The 19,387-nt window shown below is 47.8% G+C and overlaps 1 protein-coding gene across 1 annotated transcript in view; it reads left to right on the forward strand.

Annotated features, from left to right (window-relative positions):
- The first annotated feature begins 15,152 nt into the window (after window positions 1-15,152).
- The window catches only part of LOC140425459 (oxysterol-binding protein-related protein 10-like), a 349,560-nt gene continuing 345,325 nt past the window's right edge, over window positions 15,153-19,387 (forward strand). Inside the window, exon 1 of the mRNA XM_072509757.1 lies at window positions 15,153-15,786. Coding sequence (XP_072365858.1) covers window positions 15,485-15,786 — 302 coding nt within the window. The 5' untranslated portion in view covers window positions 15,153-15,484. The remainder of the gene's footprint in view (window positions 15,787-19,387) is intronic.

The raw sequence follows: 19,387 nt of genomic DNA on the forward strand, positions 1-19,387 counted from the left end.
GGATGTGAACTAAAGACACTGAATCCTTGCGGAGAGTATTGCAGTGGCGATTTGTTGACAATCACTTTTGTGCTGGTTTGAATAAGTAGTGTTATGTGCAATAAGGGGCTGTTTCGATGGCTAAAGTTAACTTTGTCTTACTGGGAGCTGAGTGGAGGGGGGGGGGGTGTTTTCTGTGGTTGTTTTTTCTGTGGTTGTTTTTCCACTGTTTTTTTTAATGTTTGTTTACTGGGGAATGCGATGCTTTGAATATGTTTGTCCAAGTGGGGGAAGAGGGGAGAGGACAATGGGGAGACAGACTGTTTGGTGCCACGGGTGGGAGCTAAAGCTATCAAGTCAGCTTAGTCAGCTGACTCACTGAAGCACAATGGGGGGGGGGGGGGGCGAGCAGGTGTAAAGCTGGAGCTTGATATGGGGGATGGGTTGCTACCAGGGGGGGAGGGAACGTTGGGGGGGGGGGAGGGGGGGTTTGCTTTGCTGAAAGGGGAGGAACTGCTCCTAGGGGGCAAATGGGAGGTCGGGGCGTCGAATGCCCGAGGGGGGCTTGAGGAGGCCGGGGACATGAGCTGGAGGATGGCCTAAAAAGGGTGATGGCTAGCCAGCGGGCGGGGGGGGGGGGGGGGGGGGGGGGGGGGCACCAGGCTGATTACATGGAACGTTAGAGGGCTGAATGGGCCAGTCAAGAGGGCTTGCGTGTTTGCGCATTTGAGGGGGCTGAAGGCTGACGTCGCAATATTACAAGAGACACACCTAAAGGCTAAAGACCAGACTAGATTGAGAAAGGGGTGGGCTGACCAAGTATTCCATTCAGGGCTGGACTCAAAGACCACGGGGGTAGCAATCTTGATCAATAAACGGGTGGCATTCGAGACAGGGAGAATCGTGTCAGACACGGGGAGGTAAGTACATAATGGTGAGTGGGTAGCTGGAGGGGGTGCGCGTGGTACTCGTGAATGCATATGCTCCTAATTGGGACGATGTGGAATTTATGAGGCGGGTGTTAGGTAAAATCCCAGACTTAGAGTCACATAACCTGATCATGGGGGGAGATTTTAACACAGTCATTGATCCGGAATTGGGCCAGTCTAAATCCAGCACAGGGAGGGGGCCGACTGCGGCAAAGGAATTGAAGGGGTTTATGGAACAGATGGGGGAAGTAGACCCATGGAGGTTTGCACGGCCAAGGACGAAGGAGTTTTCTTTTTTCTCCCATGTCGACAAGGTATACTCCCGCATCGACTTTTTTGTTCTGAGCAGGGCGCTAATACCGGAGGTGGTGGATACTGAGTACTCGGCAATCGAAGTGTCAGATCATGCCCCACATTGGGTGGATCTACGGGTTAGTTTGGAGAGAGGACAACGCCCGCTATGGAGGCTGGATGTGGGGTTGTTAGCGGACGAAGCGATCTGTGGGCGGGTGAACATGTCCATCCAAAACTACCTGGAAACAAATGATACGGGGGAGGTCTCTGCAGCAACGGTTTGGGAAGCTTTGAAGTCAGAGGGGAATTCATCTCGATATGGGCCCACATAGAAAAGGCGGAACGGGCTGAGAGGGATAGGTTAGTTGAGGAGATACTCCAGTGGACAGGAGATACTCGGAGGCCCCGGACGTGGGGCTACTGAGGGAGCGGCAGAGGTTACAGGTGGAGTTTGGGCTGTTGACTACAGGGAAAGCGGTGGAACAGCTGAGGAAGGCAAAGGGGGCGATTTATGAGTATGGGGAAAAGACAAGCAGAATGTTAGCACACCAGCTCAGAAAAAGGGAGGCGGCCAGGGAGATAGGGAGAGTAAAGAGTAGAGGTGGGATTATGGTCCTTGGACACAGTGGGGGATGAATAGGGTGTTTGAGGACTTTTACAGCAAATTATGAGTCGGAACCCCCGGCTGGGGTGGAGGGGATGAGGCAGTATTTGGGTCAGTTGAGGTTCCCGAGGGTGGATGAGGATCTGGTGGAAGGGCTGGGAGCCCCAATTGAAATTGAGGAAATAATTGAGGGGCTGGAGGACATGCAGTCGGGCAAGGCCCCGGGGCTGGACGGCAAGCCGGTGGAATTCTATAAGAACTTCTCAGAGATATTGAGCCCACTGCTGGTGAGGACATTTAATGAAGCAAGAGAGAAGGGTGTCCTCCCCCAACAATGTCGCAGGCCTCGATTTCATTGATCCTGAAACGGGAGGATCCGGAGCAATGCGGGTCAAACAGGCCAATTTCCCTACTCAAAGTGGACACCAAACTGCTGGCTAAGATACTGGCCACAAGGATAGAGGATTGTGTCCTGGGGGTGATAGGGGAAGACCAGACGGGATTTGTAAAGGGCAGGCAACTCATGGCCAATGTTCGAAGACTTTTAAATGTTATTATGATGCCCTCAGAAGGAGGGGAGATGGAGGTGGTGGTAGCGATGGATTTTGATCGGGTGGAGTGGGATTACCTGTGGGAGGTGCTGGGAAGGTTTGGGTTTGGTGAGGGCTTCATTGACTGGGTGCGGTTGCTTTATCAGGCACCAGTAGCTAGTGTGCGTACGAACCGGCTGAGGTCGGGCTATTTGAAACTACACCGAGGGACGAGGCAAGGGTGCCCCCTCTCCCCGCTACGGTTTGCTCTGGCCATAGAGCCATTGGCCATGGCGTTAAGAACCTCTCGGAACTGGAAAGGGCTGGTTCGGGGGGGGGGTTGGTGGAGCACCGGGTCTCGTTTTACGCAGATGACCTCTCTTGTATATTTCAGACCCGTTGAAGGGGATGGGGGAAGTTATGTGGATCCTCGGGGAATTTGGTAATTTTTCGGGATATAAATTGAACATGGGGAAAAGCAAGGTGTTCGCGATCCAGGCAAGAGGGCAGGAGAAGAGACTGGGAGAGCTGCTGTTTAGAGTGGTAAGAAGGAGCTTTCGATATCTGGGAATCCAGGTGGTCCGGGAATGGGAGGCACTGCACAAGTTAAACCTATCCCGGTTCGTAGAACAAATGAAAGAGGACTTTAAGAGATGGGAGAGGCTCCCGTTATCACTGGCGGGAAGGGTACAGACCGTGAAAATGATGGTCCTCCCCAGATTTCTGTTTGTCATTCAGTGCCTCCCCATCTTCATCCCGAGGGCCTTTTTCAAGCGGGTGAATAAGGTTATTTCGGGCTTTGAGTGGGTGGGTAAAACTCTGCGAGTGAAGAAAGTGTTGCTGGAGCGCTGTCGGGGGGAGGGTGGGTTGGCGCTGCCAAATTTTTGCAATTACTACTGGGTGGCTAATATAGCCATGATTAGGAAATGGGTAGTGGGGGAGGGGTTGGTGTGGGAGCGGATTGAGGCGGCGTCATGTAAAGACACAAGTTTGGGAGCACTGATGACGGCACCTTTCCCGTTCTCACCGGCCCGATACTCCACAAGTCCAGTGGTGGTGGCAGCTGAGAATCTGGGGGCAGTGGAGGAGATGTAAGAGAGTGGAGGGAGCATTGGTTTGGACCCCGATTTATAATAATCATCGGTTTGTACTGGGTAGGCTGGATGGTGGGTTCTGGAGATGGCAAACGGCAGGAATTAGGAGGATGGGGGATTTATTTATAGACGGTAGTTTCCCCAGCTTGAAAGCCTTGGAGGATAAATTTGAATTGCCAGCAGGGAATGGGTTTAGGTATTTGCAGGTGCGAGACTTCTTGAAAAGGCAGGTTCCGGCCTTCCCGCTGCTGCCGCCTAGTACCTGGGTGGGAGAGGGGAAGGAATCAGATATTTACCAGGAACTTTTGGAATCGGAGGAAACTCCAGTGGAGGAGCTTAAGGACAAGTCGGAAGACGAGCTAGGAGGAGAGATAGAGACGGGTCTGTGGCGGATGCCCTAAGCAGGATTAACACATCTTCATCATGTGCCAGGCTTAGCCTGATATAATTCAAGGTAGTCCACCGGGCACACATGACGGTGGCCCGGATGAGCAAGTTTTTGGGGTAGAGGACAGGTGTGCGAGGTGCACGGGAAGCCCAGCAAATCATGTCCACATGTTTTGGGCATGCCCAAAGCTTAGAGGGTTTTAGCAGAGTTTCGCTAAGGCAATGTCCACGATACTCAAAACACGGGTGGTGCCGAGTCCTGAGGTGGCGATCTTTGGAGTGTCGGAAGAGCCGGGAATTCAGGGGCGAAAGAGGCCGACGTCTTGGCCTTTGCCTCCCTGGTAGCCCGGAGACAGATCTTATTCATGTGGAGGGACTCGAAGTCCCCGAGTGTAGAGACCTGGGTTAGTGACATGACTGGGTTTCTCAGTCTCGAGAAAATAAAGTTCGCCTTAAGAGGGTCAATGGTAGGGTTCACCCGGAGGTGGCAGCCGTTCATCGACTTTCTCGGGGAAAATTAAAATGTCAGCAGAAGCAGAATTCCAAAAGTGTGTGTGGGGGGGGAGGGGGGCAGACTGGGGTTTTTTTTATTGTTGGGGGGGGGGGGGGGGGGGTGAAGATTGGGATGGGGGTGGAAATGCTTATTGTACCATGTTTATGTTGCTGTTATTTTGTTACTATTATTAAAACTTGCAAATACCCTAATAAAAATATATATTTTTTAAAGTACAATCTGACCAGGATTCTAACTTTACGTCTAAAATTTCCCAGGCATAATTCTTAGCTTAGGTATCAAGCAACTGAAGACTGCCGTCTATCACCCACAAACTCAGGGAGCTTTGGAGTGATAGCATTAGATTCTCAAAACCATGATTAAGGCCTATTGCCATGAATATCCAAGAGATTGGGTCAAGGGATTGTATTTTTTAAAAATTTAGAGTATCCAATAATTTTTTTCCAATCAAGGGGCAATTTAGCATGGCAATCCAACTATCCTGCATATCTTTGGGTTGTGGGTGTGAAACCCACGCAGACACGGGGAGAATGTGCAAACTCCACACGGACAGTGACCCGGGGCCGTGATCGAACCCGGGTGCTCAGAGCCGTAGGAAACAGTGCTAACCACTGCGCCACCATGCCCCCCGGGATTGTATTTTTTACAATTTGCCACCAGGGATTCTCCGAAGAAATCTATTGGGTTTAGCCCATTTGAATTGGTCCATGGACATGAAGTAAGAGGGTCCATTAAAGCTGATGAAAGAAAAGTTTCTAAAACAAAAAGATGTTGGATCATGTGTCCATATTTTTCAAAAAACTCACAGGACCTTGTCAGGTAATCCAAGAGCATTTAAAGGTTTTGGGGCCAAGAATTAAAATATGAGCAGACAAACATGCCAGGTCCAGAACATTTCAAGCTGGAGATGAGGGGCGGGATTCTCCGCGAACCGGCGGGGCGGGCAACTCCGACGTGAAGGAGTGGCGTGAACCACTCCGGCGTCGGGCCGCCCTGAAGGTGCAGAACCTCCTTCAAGGGCTAGGCCGATGCCAGAGTGGTTTGCGCCGCGCCGGCCGACGCGGAAGGGGCTTGGCGTCCGCCAGCCGCCGCGAGTTGGCACATGCACGGGAGCGCCAGCATGTGATGGCATCATCCCAGCGCATGTGCAGGGGGTGTTCATCTCCGCGACGGCCATCGTGGACTGTTACACCAGCCGGCGTGGAGGAATAGAGTGCCCCCACGGCAGAGGCCCGCCCGCGGATCGGTGGGCCCCGATTGTGGGCCAGGCCACCGTGGGGGCACCCCCCGTGGCCAGATCCCCCCGTACCCCCCCCCCCTCCCCCCGAGGACCACGGAGGCCGCCTGCGGAGCCAGGTCCCGCCGGTAAATACCTGTCGTAACATACTCCAGCGGGACCGGCCGAAAACGGGCGGCACTCGGCCCATCGCGGGCCGGAGAATCGCCGGGGGGGCCGCAGCCAACGGCCCCCAACCGGCACGCCGTGATTCCCGCCCCCGCCAAATCCTCAGCGCCACAGAATACTGGTGATACTGGTATTGTTACCTTTGGAGGGCAAACCTCTGAAAACAAAATTCAGTGACCCCTATAAGGTAGTTAGGAGGGTGAGTAAGCTGACATACCTAATAGATGCTCCAGACTGTAGGAAGAAGGACCGATTGTGCTACATAAATATTGTGAAAAAATATAATTGTAGAGAAGAAGATAGGAAGGAACAAGTGTGTCAGCTGGTAGAAGTAGTGAAAGAGGACAGGCATGGGAAGGGTGAGGCAGGAGAAGAGGTCGACAGTTCACAGAATAACCCTCTTGGGATACGACCAGGACATCTTAGGACATCTTCGAGCAATTAGAGACTGTGTTTGCCTATTTAGGAGAAGAACAGCAAAAATATCGAATAAACATATTGAAAAAATATGGGCAGATTTGTCGGCACCAGGGTGCACTATGTTAACTAATCAGGATGTAGACATTGGATACTTTAAACCAATAAAGCTACATCGGTCTTGACTAAACGACAGGCTCAATTAGAAGCGAAAATCCATGGCATGTTGGATATGTTGCGGAAACACGCGAAAGCTGTGTGGTCCACAGAACGGCAAGTAGAGCTTGGAGATTGAGGGCCATGTTAGTGGGTGCACCAGTGCTGGCCTCTCAAAATGTTTCCAGACCTTTCAAATTACCACGGATGCCAGTGACCTGGGGGTTGGGGCTACTACAAGATGGTGATGCAAGAATGGAGAGGCCAATAGGATATTTTTCAAAAAAACTAAGTCTGTGCCAAAGAAAATATTCCACCATTGAAAAGGAAGCCTTCGCATTGCTACTAGCTCTTCAGCACTTTAAAGCAGGGCAGAGAGCAGAGTAAGTCAAGATTAAACTGCATTTATTTCAATTTATTTCAAGAGCCTGATGGGCAAGACAGATGAACTCAGGGCATGGGTGGATGCATGGGACTGGGATATTACAGCTATTAATAATAATAATAATAATAATAATAATAATCACTTATTGTCACAAGTAGGCTTCAAAGAAGTTACTGTGAAAAGCCCCTAGTTGCCATATTCCGGTGCCTGTTTGGGGAGGCCGGTATGGGAATTGAACCCGCGCTGCTGGCCTTATTCTGCATTACAAGCCAGCTGTTTAGCCTGCTGTGCTAAACCAGCACTGGCAGCCCAATGTTCCAGGGTACAGATGCTATAGGAAAGATAGAACAAGAGGTAAGAAAGGAGGGGGAAGTTGCATTTTTGATTAGGGAGAATATCATGGCAGTAGTGAGAGGGGATATATCCGAGGGTTCGCCCACTGAGTCTATACGGGTAGAACTGAAAAATAAGAAGGGAGAGATCACTTTGATAGGATTGTACTATAGGCCCCCAAATAGTCAGCGGAAAATTAAGGAGCAAATATGTAAGGAGATTCCAGATGGCTGCAAGAAAAATAGGGTGGTAATAGTTGGGGACTTTATCTTTCCCAACATTGACTGGGACAGCCATAGCATTAGGGGCTTGGATGGAGAGAAATTTGTTGAGTATATTCAGGAGGAATTTCTCATTCAGTATGTGCATGGCCCGACGAGAGAGGGGGCAAAACTTGGCCTCCTCTTAGGACATAAGGAAGTGCAGGTGGCAAAAGTGTTAGTGAGGGATCATTTCGGGACCAGTGACCATAATTCCATTAGTTTTAAGATAGCTATGGAGAATGAGAGGTCGGACCCAAAAGTTAAAATTCTAAATTGGGGCAAGACCAATTTTGTTGATATTAGACAGGAACTTTCAAAAATTGATTGGGGGAGTCTGTTGACAGGCAAAGGGATGGCTGGTAAATGGGAGGCTTTCAAAAGTGTGTTAACAAGAGTTCAGGATCATTTTCAGACAACCCAGAAAGGGACAGTCAAGTCCTTGGCACTGAGAGAAGCTGTGAGCTGCTGTCTCTCTCTTTCTCCAAGTATGCTGCCTACCTGCTGTTTTCTGAGCTTGCAGAGAAGTTTTGAGACCTGGAAGAATCTACAGTGAAAACCATCACAGACCGAAAGTAAAAACCTCCAACTGAAGGTCTAGACTGAAGAAAGATGTACTGGAAGTCAGCCATCTGAAAAGAGACTTATACTTTTGGTATTATTTGTTCTTAACACCCTTCTTTTCCCTCTGTGTTTGTCTGTCTTGTGTGTGTGTGTGTGTGTGTGAGGGGTTGAGGTGGGTTAAGTGGGGTTAGGAACTAGTAGATAATAGCTAGCAAGTGTTTTTGCTGCCTATTTACTCATAGTTACTGTTATTAATGGAAACTAATTGTGTTTAAATTTACAAACCTGGTGCAGGTCATTATTGGGCAGCCAGAGATCAAAGACTACTGGTATTTTCTCAGAATTAAATTTCAATTCTGTTGTGACTCTGCATCAAGTGGGGCTGAAACTGACTGTCCAGGGGGTCGTAACAATATTGCTAGGTTGCCTGTTAGTAATGTACTTTACCAACTAAGTATTGCCATCTAGCTAGGTCACAGTATTTAGACAAATTTTAAAAGACATCACAATTGCAGATTCTTAAATGTGGGACACATCTGTGGACAGCACCATTATAGTTGCAACCAACTGATAATATATCTGACTCTATCTAAACATGACCATCAAATCCTTTGCCCATGCTCAGGAGTCAGTTTACTGAAAAGATCCTTTTAGCTTATTGACAGCTGTTCCAGATGCTCTCTGGTGTAATTTTGACTTTTGACTGAGAGTACTGTGCTGCCAACAAGCTAGTCATTCATTGATTTATAAAGGACATCCGCAGACATTACAATTCAACACTCTCCCAATGTGGACGAATTTGTAGAGGAGAGGACAAAGACACAACATTTAAAGAAATAAAATTTTAACAAATATACATTTCCTTAAGAATAATAACTCCACTGGAAAAGTGGTACCTCCATCGCTAACTAGAAAAAAAGGATAATATTATATTATAAAAAGAGGCTTACAATGTTGCCACAAACAGCAGTCTTATTAGTAAGCCTGAGGATTGGAAGGGTAGTAAAAATCGACAAATGAAGAAATTGACAAAGAGGGAGAGTAAATGAGAAAGAACTATAAAAACAGATGTTAAAGGCTTTTAGATGTAAAAAGGAAGCAAGTAGAAAAAAGGGAAACATTGGTCCCTTAAAAGCAGTTACAGGAGAAATCATGAGAGGGAAGCAGGGCACTGAAATGACATTTAAATATTTTCTGCCTGTCTTTACAATATAAGACACAAAGAACACACTGAAAATTGTGGGGGAACTAACGAGAGTGAGTATAAAGATACAATTAGAGGTCAGAGATGTAATTAATTTTTATTCTAATGTAAATATTTTTATTCTCCTCCTTTTTCACATTTCCCCCCAAATTTACACCCATCAATAATAAACAATAATCAGTAACGAATGCAATGTCAATCTCCATATCGCTAACAACAATCCCATCCTCCCACCAAACCCCCAAACAGCATCCCACATGTCAACATAAACAAATAACAAAAAGGAAATCAGGAGTCATCCATACTCACCATTAACACATACAGCCAGTCTCTCTCCACCCACCCCCCCCAATGTTCGATGTAATCCAATTCTCGAAAGTGCATAATGAATAACGGCCAGAGATGTAATTAATAAGCACAAAACATTGATTGATGAGAATTGTTCAGCACCCACATGTCAACAGCTGGTTATCTACATGTCTCCTGCCTAAGAGAGCTCCACCCTCTGGGGTGATTCCCTACTCTGAGTTCTCGTTGGTCCCCCTGACCCTTGGCCAGATGACCCTTACTCTGCCGTGTTGCCCTTGAAGGGACAATCTCCATAGTGAGGAACTTCAAGTAATTAATATCAGTAAAGAAAAAACAGTGGAGAAATTAATGGGATTAAAAACTGACAAATCCCATGGAACTGATGGCCAACAACCTAGGTTTTAAAAGTGTAGGCTGCAGAGATAGTAGATGCTTTGGTTTTGATCTTTGAGAGTTTTTCTAGATCCTTGATCGCAGAAAGGAGGGAGAAAGAGATCAGAGAACTAACTACATGCTAGTGAGCCTGACATCACTAATAGGGAAAATGCTAGAATCAATTATTAAGATGTAGTAAAAAAAACACTTAAATCACAATATTGGGCGGCATGGTGGCACAGTGATTCGCACTGCTGCCTCACAGCTCCAGGGTCCCGGGTTCAATTCTGGCCTTGGGTAACTATCTGTGTGGCATTTGCACTTTTTCCCCATGTCTGCGTGGATTTCCTCCGGCAGGCAGGCAGAGTTGCAACCCCAGAATTGGAGTGTAATTTAATATGCAAGCCCAAGGTCAGGATCCCTGCCCACCAAAAAGCTCACAACAAAGTACCAAAGTGGCAGGTTGAACTCTTCCACAGATGTTCAAATGCTCTCGGTGCCAACAAATAAGACTGCCACGAAGGCTGCCCAGCAGAAGGAGCTAAATGCTTTCTCTGTGGCAGGACTGGTCATTTTAAACTGTTTTGAAAATCTAAAACACCATTCAAGGGAAGGCAGTTAGACTATGTTCCCAATCATTTTGAAGTGCAAGAAATAGGAGATACACCTTTCTCACCTGATAATTTCCCTGGTGAAATCAAAGAGGCCAACATACAGTTCAACTCTGTAGAATTAGAAGCCCCAAGGATACAAAATAGAATTTAAACTGGACATTAGGGCAGGAGTCTCTGTCTTATTGGTCCGATTGGTTCCAAACGCAAATCCGAGATGCGGTGACCGGTAGAGTTCAGAAAATGTAATATGGCGACGACTTTGTTGTCCAAGGCTGGTATTGGCGGCAAGGTGGGGTGGCGGAGGCGGCCCAATGCATTTGCATAGGGAATCTTTGTTCCTGAACGGTGTTTCAGTGCGTACTCATATGCGGCAAGTAGCAGGACCTAATGCTGGATCCGAGCAGATGCTATGGGAGGGATCATCCGGTTCTCTTTAAAGAGATCTAACAGGGACTTGTGAACACATGTCCGCAGACATACCGGTGAAACATCTTCACCCCAAAAATGCCGACCAGACACTCCTTCTCGATCTTGGCTGTTTCTCAAGTCGATGGAGGGGGCTAATAGGGTCGCTAGGTTGGGGATGAATTTCCCATCGTAGTTTATGAGTCCCAAAAAAGAACTAAGTTTCGTTGGACCCTCCAGCACCAGGGGCCTGCAAGGTGGCTCGCCCCTTGTCCTTGATGGGGTGCAAGTCGTGGCGGTCCACACGGTATCCTAAATATGTGACTTCTGCTGCGTGGAACACACATTTCTCCTGGCGTAGGTGAATGTTGGCCTCCTTGAAATGCTTTAGAACTTTGGCTAGGTTCTGTAGATGCTTCTGGTCAGAGGAGCCTGTAATCAGTACATCATCCAGGTAGACTGCAACTCGGGACATTTGCCGCTGGATGTTCTCCATTACACGCTGGAAGGTAGCACATGCCGAGGAGACCCCAAAAGGCAACCAGGCATATTCGTAAAGCCCTCGGTGCGTATTAATCATTCACAAACCGTCGGGAGCCAGGGTCCAAAACCAGCTGGAGATTTGTGTGGCTCATGTCTAATTTCGTAAAGGTGCAACCAACACTAAACTTTGTGTATAAATCCTCAGTTCGTGGAACTGGGTAACCATCTAGACGAGAGACACGGTTTACCATCATCTTATGGTCACTGCAAAGGCGTACAGAGCTATCAGGCTTCATCACGAGTACGACTGGGGCTTCCCAGTTGGAGAACTGAGCCAATAATGCTCAAGCTTCCCAAACCATCGAGGTCTGTATCCACTTTAGGCCTCAGTGCGTACGGGACTGGCCGAGGGCAAAAATAGCACGGCTGCGCCAATGGATCAACACTAATTCTGGCCATTGCCTCTTTTATGGTACCTAGCCCCTCGTGAAAAACATTGGGGAATTTTGCCAAGACCCCTTCTGGTCCATGCGGATACATGCGCTGTCACGCTGCCAATCGACTTTGCAACCAGTCGTGATTCAGCAAACTTTGTCCGCCTCAGCTTATCACTACCAACGGTAGATTTGCTGATGCTGCCGATATGTAACCGGGACCACAGATGGATCTGCAATTGCCAATGGCTCCCCTGTATACATTGCCAGTCAGGTGTCGGTGACCCATAGAGCCAATGCCTGGATATCCGCCTGGACTTTGTCAAAAGCCAGGCAGCTGATCACTGAGACCGCCGCTCCGGTATCCAGCTCCATCTGTATTGAGTGCCCGTTTACCTGAAGTGTGACCTAGATCAGTGCCACCTGTGGTGATGCGACACAGTGTAGCTGCTGGTACGAGTTGTCCTTTTCGTCCAAATAGAATGCCTGGTCACAAGGGGGATAGTCGTGTCTAGTGGAACGACGGGAGGTGGGGCTCTCTCGAGGCTGTTTGTTGCCTTGGTCTTTATGGCCTGTCGCTGGCCATATCCGATCTCTGGGTCTTCTTGGTCGGGGGAGACAGCTCGACGGTTCTCTGGACCTCTGCAGTGGCAGCCTGTGTCCCTGCGGTAATGGCCCCGAGGTCGGGTCCTATTTCTTCGGGCCATGGAAGGGCTTTGAGTCTCTCATTCAGGCGGCATGAGTTCAGGATGTAATGCCTTGGCGCTCCTGGATTCCCCATTCAATGCTTTAGCGGAGATGGCTAATTCAACCACCTGGTGTAAATCTAAGTGAGTTTCTACTAGGACCTTTCATTACGTTGCTGTGTTGCAGATTTCACAGACCAAACAGGCTTCATTCAACATCGCTCCGACAATGGAGGATTCAGTGAGTTTCCATTGGCGGGCCAAAATGTCGGTAGTGGATTCACCCCGAGCCTGTCTGAAATCAGAACTGGTGAACGATTATTGGAGGCTTGGGGTTGAAATGTTCCTCCACAAGGTGGCGAAAGACCTGGGGTGGGATTCTCCGTTGCCCAACGCTGAAATCGGGAATAGCGATCCGGCAGACAATGGCTCCCGACGCCGAAATCACGGCAAGTGCCGGTTTTTCGCCGGGTCACGATGCTCCGCCCCCTCCAAATCGGCATCATCGGAACGTGCGCCGCCGCAATCGCACCCGTGTTGGAAAGTCATTAGCAGGCCCACTCACGATACTCCGCCTCCGATGGGCCGAGTTCCCGACGACGCAGGCCAGGTATGGTCTGCAGAGAGAGAGAGGGCATGCGGACAGTGTTCAGCGCTGCCACACTCGGCCAAGATCCCTGCCGCTGGCCGGGGGGTTCCTGCCAGGGCTGAGGGAAGTGGTGGGTGTGGCCAGGAGGTGGGCTGTGGGGTCGGGGTGGGCAGGTACGCGGTTCAGCACAGCCAGTGCCATCTTTTCCGGCGTGATTGGTGCGTGTGTGTGGTTGCACCTTGTCAGCCCTGCGCTGGTGCAGCACGGACCCAGCGATTCTCCAATTGTCCTGTCATGAAAGATCATGTGTCTTCCGTTGGCGTCGACCCTTAGCCCCAGGAACGTAGAATCCAGCCCCTTATATCAGGTGCGTCCGGGTATGTCAGACTTTTGATGATACTATAGAAGGGCCCGCTGCAAGCCATGAGCAATATTACTGATTGTCATTCATCCCCGATTGTAGTGTTGGCTCGAAAAAGGCATTGCATCTGTTCAATGTATTCTCCCCAATCATCAATACCTGCTTCATATGGCTCTAATTTTCTAATGTGAGGTCTTTCTGCCGGCTGAAGAGAGGTCTCCTTAGGCCTGTGCAAAGTTTTCTGAGCACGCAGCACTGATGGCAGCTCCACTTGATCCTCATCATCAGTGTAGAATCCGCACAGATTGAAGACACATGGAACGAAGGGTAGAATGCAAAGATACTGGTTTATTTACACACGTGTTAACTCTCTCTACGCCCTGAAGTGTCTCCCACTCCAACCTACATCCAGGTCAGGGTTTTTATATACTATGTGGGATCCCCTTATTACCGGGGAAGTTCATACTCTGTGGAGGTCACAAGGAACTGGACGGTCCACACCCAGTGACCTATACGACTGCTGCAAGTCTTCGTCGTGCGCATGCGCGGCTGCGGACCCAGGCATTCTCGGGCTGTTTTTGGCGTGGGAGTTTAACCCAGCGCGGCTGCTAGCCCCTCACCAGTCTTGAGACCGGTGAGGGTTCAGCTCCGATTTTGCTGTCGTAAAACGCTGGCGTCGGCACTTAGCTGCAAAATCGGAGAATCCAGCTTCAGTAATGTCATAATATGCACCCATGCACATCATGAGGTAAAAACAGGCAGTGACAGACACCCAGGTTAGCCAATCAACATACAGGACAGAACACAACCAATCACCAGACAGAACACAAGAGGGGGGGCTTCCAACTGTAAAACACACGAGGCATCAGCACTCTGCCTCTTTCCACTGGTGACAACTGTAGTGACAGTCAGGGTGTATATATCAGTCAGCACCTTCTGCATGTGGATTAGAGCTAGCCTGGTCTAGTAAGTTAAGAGTTAGTACACTTAGAGTAGTAGTGTCAACCCACAGCCAGCTGTGTGCATTGTTACAGAAGTTCAATAAATCGTATTGAACCAACGCCTATTTTTGGTGTATGCTTTACAGTTCATCTGCTTCCTGTTGCAGTCCATGTTACGCCAGGGTGAATAACACAAGTAACACAGGCAGTTGGTAATTTGGCAAAGACGAATTTTCATCACGGTCTGTGTGGAGTTTGCACATTCTCCCCGTGTTTGTGTAGGTTTCGCCCCCACAACCCAAAGATGTGCAGGCTAGGTGGATTGGCCATGCTAAATTGCCCCTTAATTGGAAAAAGAATGAATTGGGGACTCTAAATTTATTTAAATAAAGACGAATTTTCGCGCGGGAGGTGTTAGCAACTGGCGCGTGTACGCAGGCGCTCTCCGCGCGCGTTCTCTCTCTCTCTCTCGCGCGCGCTACGCAATTGGTGCGCGCGACTCCCAGTCACAGCTGAGGGGGGGAAAACGCACATTGAAGGGGGCGGGGTAGTGAGTTGGTGTCCCCGGGAGTTCCGGACCAAACTGCGGGGTGGGTGGGCTGCTGTAGGCGGAGGCTATTTCCAAGGGAAGGGGACCCGGAATAAATTGAGGCCACACGACGCTTTCCGGGATTGTGTGATGGGGCAGCCGGCCGGCCGTGACTTTAATATGTGGAAGAGAATGAGAGTCGGCGCTTTGACTGACTGAAGGGAAGGGAGCGAGGCGTCTCCTCGACGCGCAAGAGAGTCGCCGAGACGGGGCAACACGTCACTGGCACCGAGAAGTCAGCAGATTTGATAAAGGAGGGACCGGCACCTGATAGCAGGGGGGGAGAGAGAGAGAGGAGGTGGGGGGAGAGAAGGAGGAGGAGGAGCTCCCGGGAGGAGATCCATCCCATCGGTTAACTCACCGGCAGGGTGGCATCAGCCAGTTGTCCCGCTCGCTCTGGGCGCCTTGGGACGGAGTGTGGCGCTGAGGCAGCTCGAGCGCCGGGCGTTCGTTATTCGGAACGTCCCCCCCCGTCCCCCCGGGGTGTCGCGCGCTGCCTGCACATCGCCACCAGCACCGCGGGGCAAACTCCCTCTGGTTTCGGTGACACTTTTTTTTTTGTGTGTGTGCGCCTTGCTGTTTTTAATTTTTAACTCCCCCCTCCCAAACAAAAAAAAACGACAGTCCGCACTTCCCGCGGTAGATGTTTAACACCGAGAAAGTGGCTCCGGGCGGCGCCGCTGCTGCTGCTGCTGGTGGTGGTGGAGGTGGAGGTGGGAGAAAGAACTCGATTTCTCCCGGGGAACGGGGATCGGTCGAAGCAAACACCCAGGAGAGGGCGAAGAGCAACTGCAGCAGCCCGACCTCGGCGGCAGCAGCCGCGACGAGCGCGGAGTCGGTGCGGATAGTCCCAGACGACCAGCAGCAACACCACCCGGAAGCTGGCAAGGTTGTGAAGGGTCTGCTCAGCAAATACACCAATCTGATCCAGGGCTGGCAGAACAGGTACGAAACTAGGAAGCGTGTATACACCCAACGACCTTGTTGGGGAAAGCCTGCTGGCAACTGATCGTTATATGTATGAAGTACCCCATAAACCATAGGCACAAGGCAACCAGATCATTCAGCCGCTTCTCTAGATAAAGTTACCGAAATTGTGTTTCCACTGCTGGGTTGACACCAGTCCGATGTTACGATCCTGTTGTGCAGTCTTGTAGAATGGCTTGATTTCTATGAAGGGCCAATGAGACAAATAATTGAATCCGTGCTTCAAGTAGGAATGCTTAAATATCATACCAAGCCACTGGAACCCACTTTTCTTTTTCGAAATCGACATTTAAGATGCACTCTTGCAAGTGCCCTGTTCTGATTAAAGCAGTTTACCTGGATAATACTGTATTATGATGCGAAATTTGTAGCTGGAATCGATTGGTTTGCACCCATTGACCTACTTAAGCATTGAGCTAGAGTAGGAAAATAAATACAGTAGTGAATTATATATGCAGGGTACATTTTATTAGTTAGGAGTTAAGTGCTGATCTGAGAAATCAGTCTGCTTAATATTTAATATAAATGTACTTTAATTTGGTAATCTTCCATTTCTCATTTCTTTATGCTACACAGACATCGATGTATTATCTGCTTTCTGTAATAGTACTAAAACTTCATTTAAATTGACAGCTTCACAGTGGTGAAAGAACATATTTCCAGGCTTTTGTGTGCTGACCATAAACCATCTGAACTTTGCTTATGTTATGATATTGTCCTAGTTGTAGCGGTCCATTTTACACAGGTTTTATTGGTATTTTTGCTTCTTGTTTAAAGAGAGAATTTATGATTACTTTTGAACTCTTGTTTCTCTTAAACAATCAGCAAATATTTTTTAAAAAATTGTAGATGGAAGTTTTTCCAACTAAACATTTTTCACTCAATTGTATGAGCACTGGTTAAATTACAGGGTTTTACTGTTTCATAAGTGTCACAATAATGGCTACTGAATATCGAGGATGTACCACCACTATAGATGTAGTGTCCACTTGGTGAGTGAACTGTCCCCCTTTACTGCACTTTGTAAATTCTAATGGGAGACATTTCAGGACTCCTTTTTCTGAGTTTCCTCACTTTTGTTTTCTCCTTCACTGAGCAGCAGCTCAGCCTTATAAAAGGATTTTTTAAAAAATGTCAATACCAGTAGGACATGCTGCATGTTGCACTGTGCTGTCGCATAAATTGATGCAACATTGTACATGTGAGTTTCAGTTTCTTGTATATTGAAAGTTTCTAAAACTTCTGATTATTTTAACAACCTTTTTTTCATAATCATAAGTTGAATAAATAATTATTTTCCCGATTACTTCTAAGTAGCCATTTGAGTAAGCAGGGTTTGAGTGTAGTGCAATCTTTAAACATGACCACATTTGCGGACAAATCAAGTTAATACTATTCATCATAACTGGAAACACATTTACTCAGTAGAGAATAAAAGCTAACAAACCAAAATCTCCCCGTTTTTAGTAAGGTGTTGTATTACATAGAAATCTTATTTCTCTTTACCATAATTTAGAAAAAATAATTTCTTCACTGATTGGAAAGCAGTAGGAATAATACTTGGATATTGTCGCTTAAACTTGGAATCTGGGACTTATGTAATATAGGATTAGATTTTTAAAAGGAGTAATTAATGTAATTGGGTCACTCCATTCTTTAAAAAATGTTTCAATGAACTGCTGATTTGCATGTAACTCGATGGGTAATAAGGGAGCATAGTCTGGATGTCTTGCTGTGTTATTTTTAAACTTGTTTTACTCTTTACCTGTAAACAAAATTGTCTCTGCTTTGTATCTGATCTGTGATTACATGCTATAATCAACAACCCTATTGACCTGCAGTTCTCAAATTCAGCACTGATGGAAATCTGTTTGCTTGCCAGATAGGCATTTGGTAGGTAGTTAGAACATTCTAGTTGTTAGGAAGTTGCTTAATTTTTGGTCGGGTAGCTAATATTACTATTCTGCATGAAAATAACTTTCTTTTATTCTGCCAGCTAGACTTATGAAAAATATATTTCCTACATTTTGCTAGATCAGACCAATACTGTTAAGGCCATTTTCCTTTCCTACCAATTAATCTTACTTGGGCAAGGCACTCCTACAGAAAAATCCCTTCAATTATTCTGGCCATTTTTTGCACAAATGAGACTTGAAAGTGAATGTTTTCAAATCTGATCCTTCTATACTCTTGCATCAACAAAGAATTGCACGTTAGTGATCAGAAATGGGAACCATTTAGGGGAGCTTATGGATTTTTAAATCTCTTTCTAATCAAGTTGATAATTCAAAATCTTTGGTGCTTCTCATGACATGGATGAGTGATCACTTACATTGACTAAGTGAGTAACTCCAATGGGCAACCAAGATTTAACACTTCTGAAATTAACAAAATCTGAAAATTGGGTCAATAAATGACAATTTGGGCATTCAAACAGTTCAAACTTTAGATGGTGTAGAGGGTTCCATCTCTGCTACTCCACTACTGGGCCGATATCTGGGGTTTGAGTATCTTGTGTGTCTCTCTCCAGCTGGCGCTGAAACTTCAGAGGCCAGGGGATGCCGCACTGGGACACCTCCACGGAAGAGAGCACTGAATCAAGCCTGCCATTTATCCCTAACCGGAAGCCTGAGGCTTATAATCACACAGATATCCAGACCCCCACCAATGCCCAGGTGATTCTCTCTCTTGCCGGTGGTGCAACACCCACCCGGTTCCTACTTCGCTGGAGTAGCTTTCCCAAGAGAGAGAATAGGACACTGCTGTTTATTACCTAACCAGCAGCCTGTCCTGAGTGAACGGGTTCGAATCGTTCAAGATGACCCTAGATTCTCGACCCCGGAATTAAGGTGAGGAATATCTTAACAATGACTTGGTCAGAGATCACTGGTGAGAGATTGAAGAATTGAAACAACTCCAATTATCAGCAAATCGAGGTTTATTGCAAATCCCAGGTCAAAATCATCAAACAGAAGAAATTATAATAAAATCTTAAACTCTAACACAAACTAAGTCTATTCAGGAAGTACTATAACGGACACAACGTAAAATCTTATTGTTACACAAGTTTAGCAATGGCACAAAACACAAATCAAGCCCCTGCCCCAAAGCCTCAACCACTATCAAGGTCAAGGGAGTTTCGCAAGCTGCTGCAGGATACTTACGGTCACAGGCTGCAGGGGGTCAAGTCAAAAAGTGGAGAGGTCAAGCCAAGAGCCCCTCAATCGAAACACAGCCCCTTTTATATCCGTTTTACCTGGCTTTTTCCTGTGTTCGGCCAGCCCCTTTTGCATTGAATCCATAAGGTTTAAAGTTCCCGCTGGTCCTGCCCCCTTTGAGCCGGTCAGACCTGTCAAGATGGGAGTACCTCCCCTAGGTCCGCCTCCAGTCTGCTTTTTGAGATAACGAGGTTGAGCTCCCTTATGAAGATTTTCAAAGTCTTCCATCTGCTCCGGAGATCGCTGCTATGTTGATGGGGTGTTGATTGGATTCTGCTCTGGTGGAGGCAAAGACATTTACATCTGCATGGGGCTATGACCATCCCATTGTCCTGCTTGCA

The sequence above is a fragment of the Scyliorhinus torazame genome, chromosome 6, assembly GCF_047496885.1.
Source record: "Scyliorhinus torazame isolate Kashiwa2021f chromosome 6, sScyTor2.1, whole genome shotgun sequence".
Lineage (NCBI taxonomy): Eukaryota > Metazoa > Chordata > Chondrichthyes > Carcharhiniformes > Scyliorhinidae > Scyliorhinus > Scyliorhinus torazame.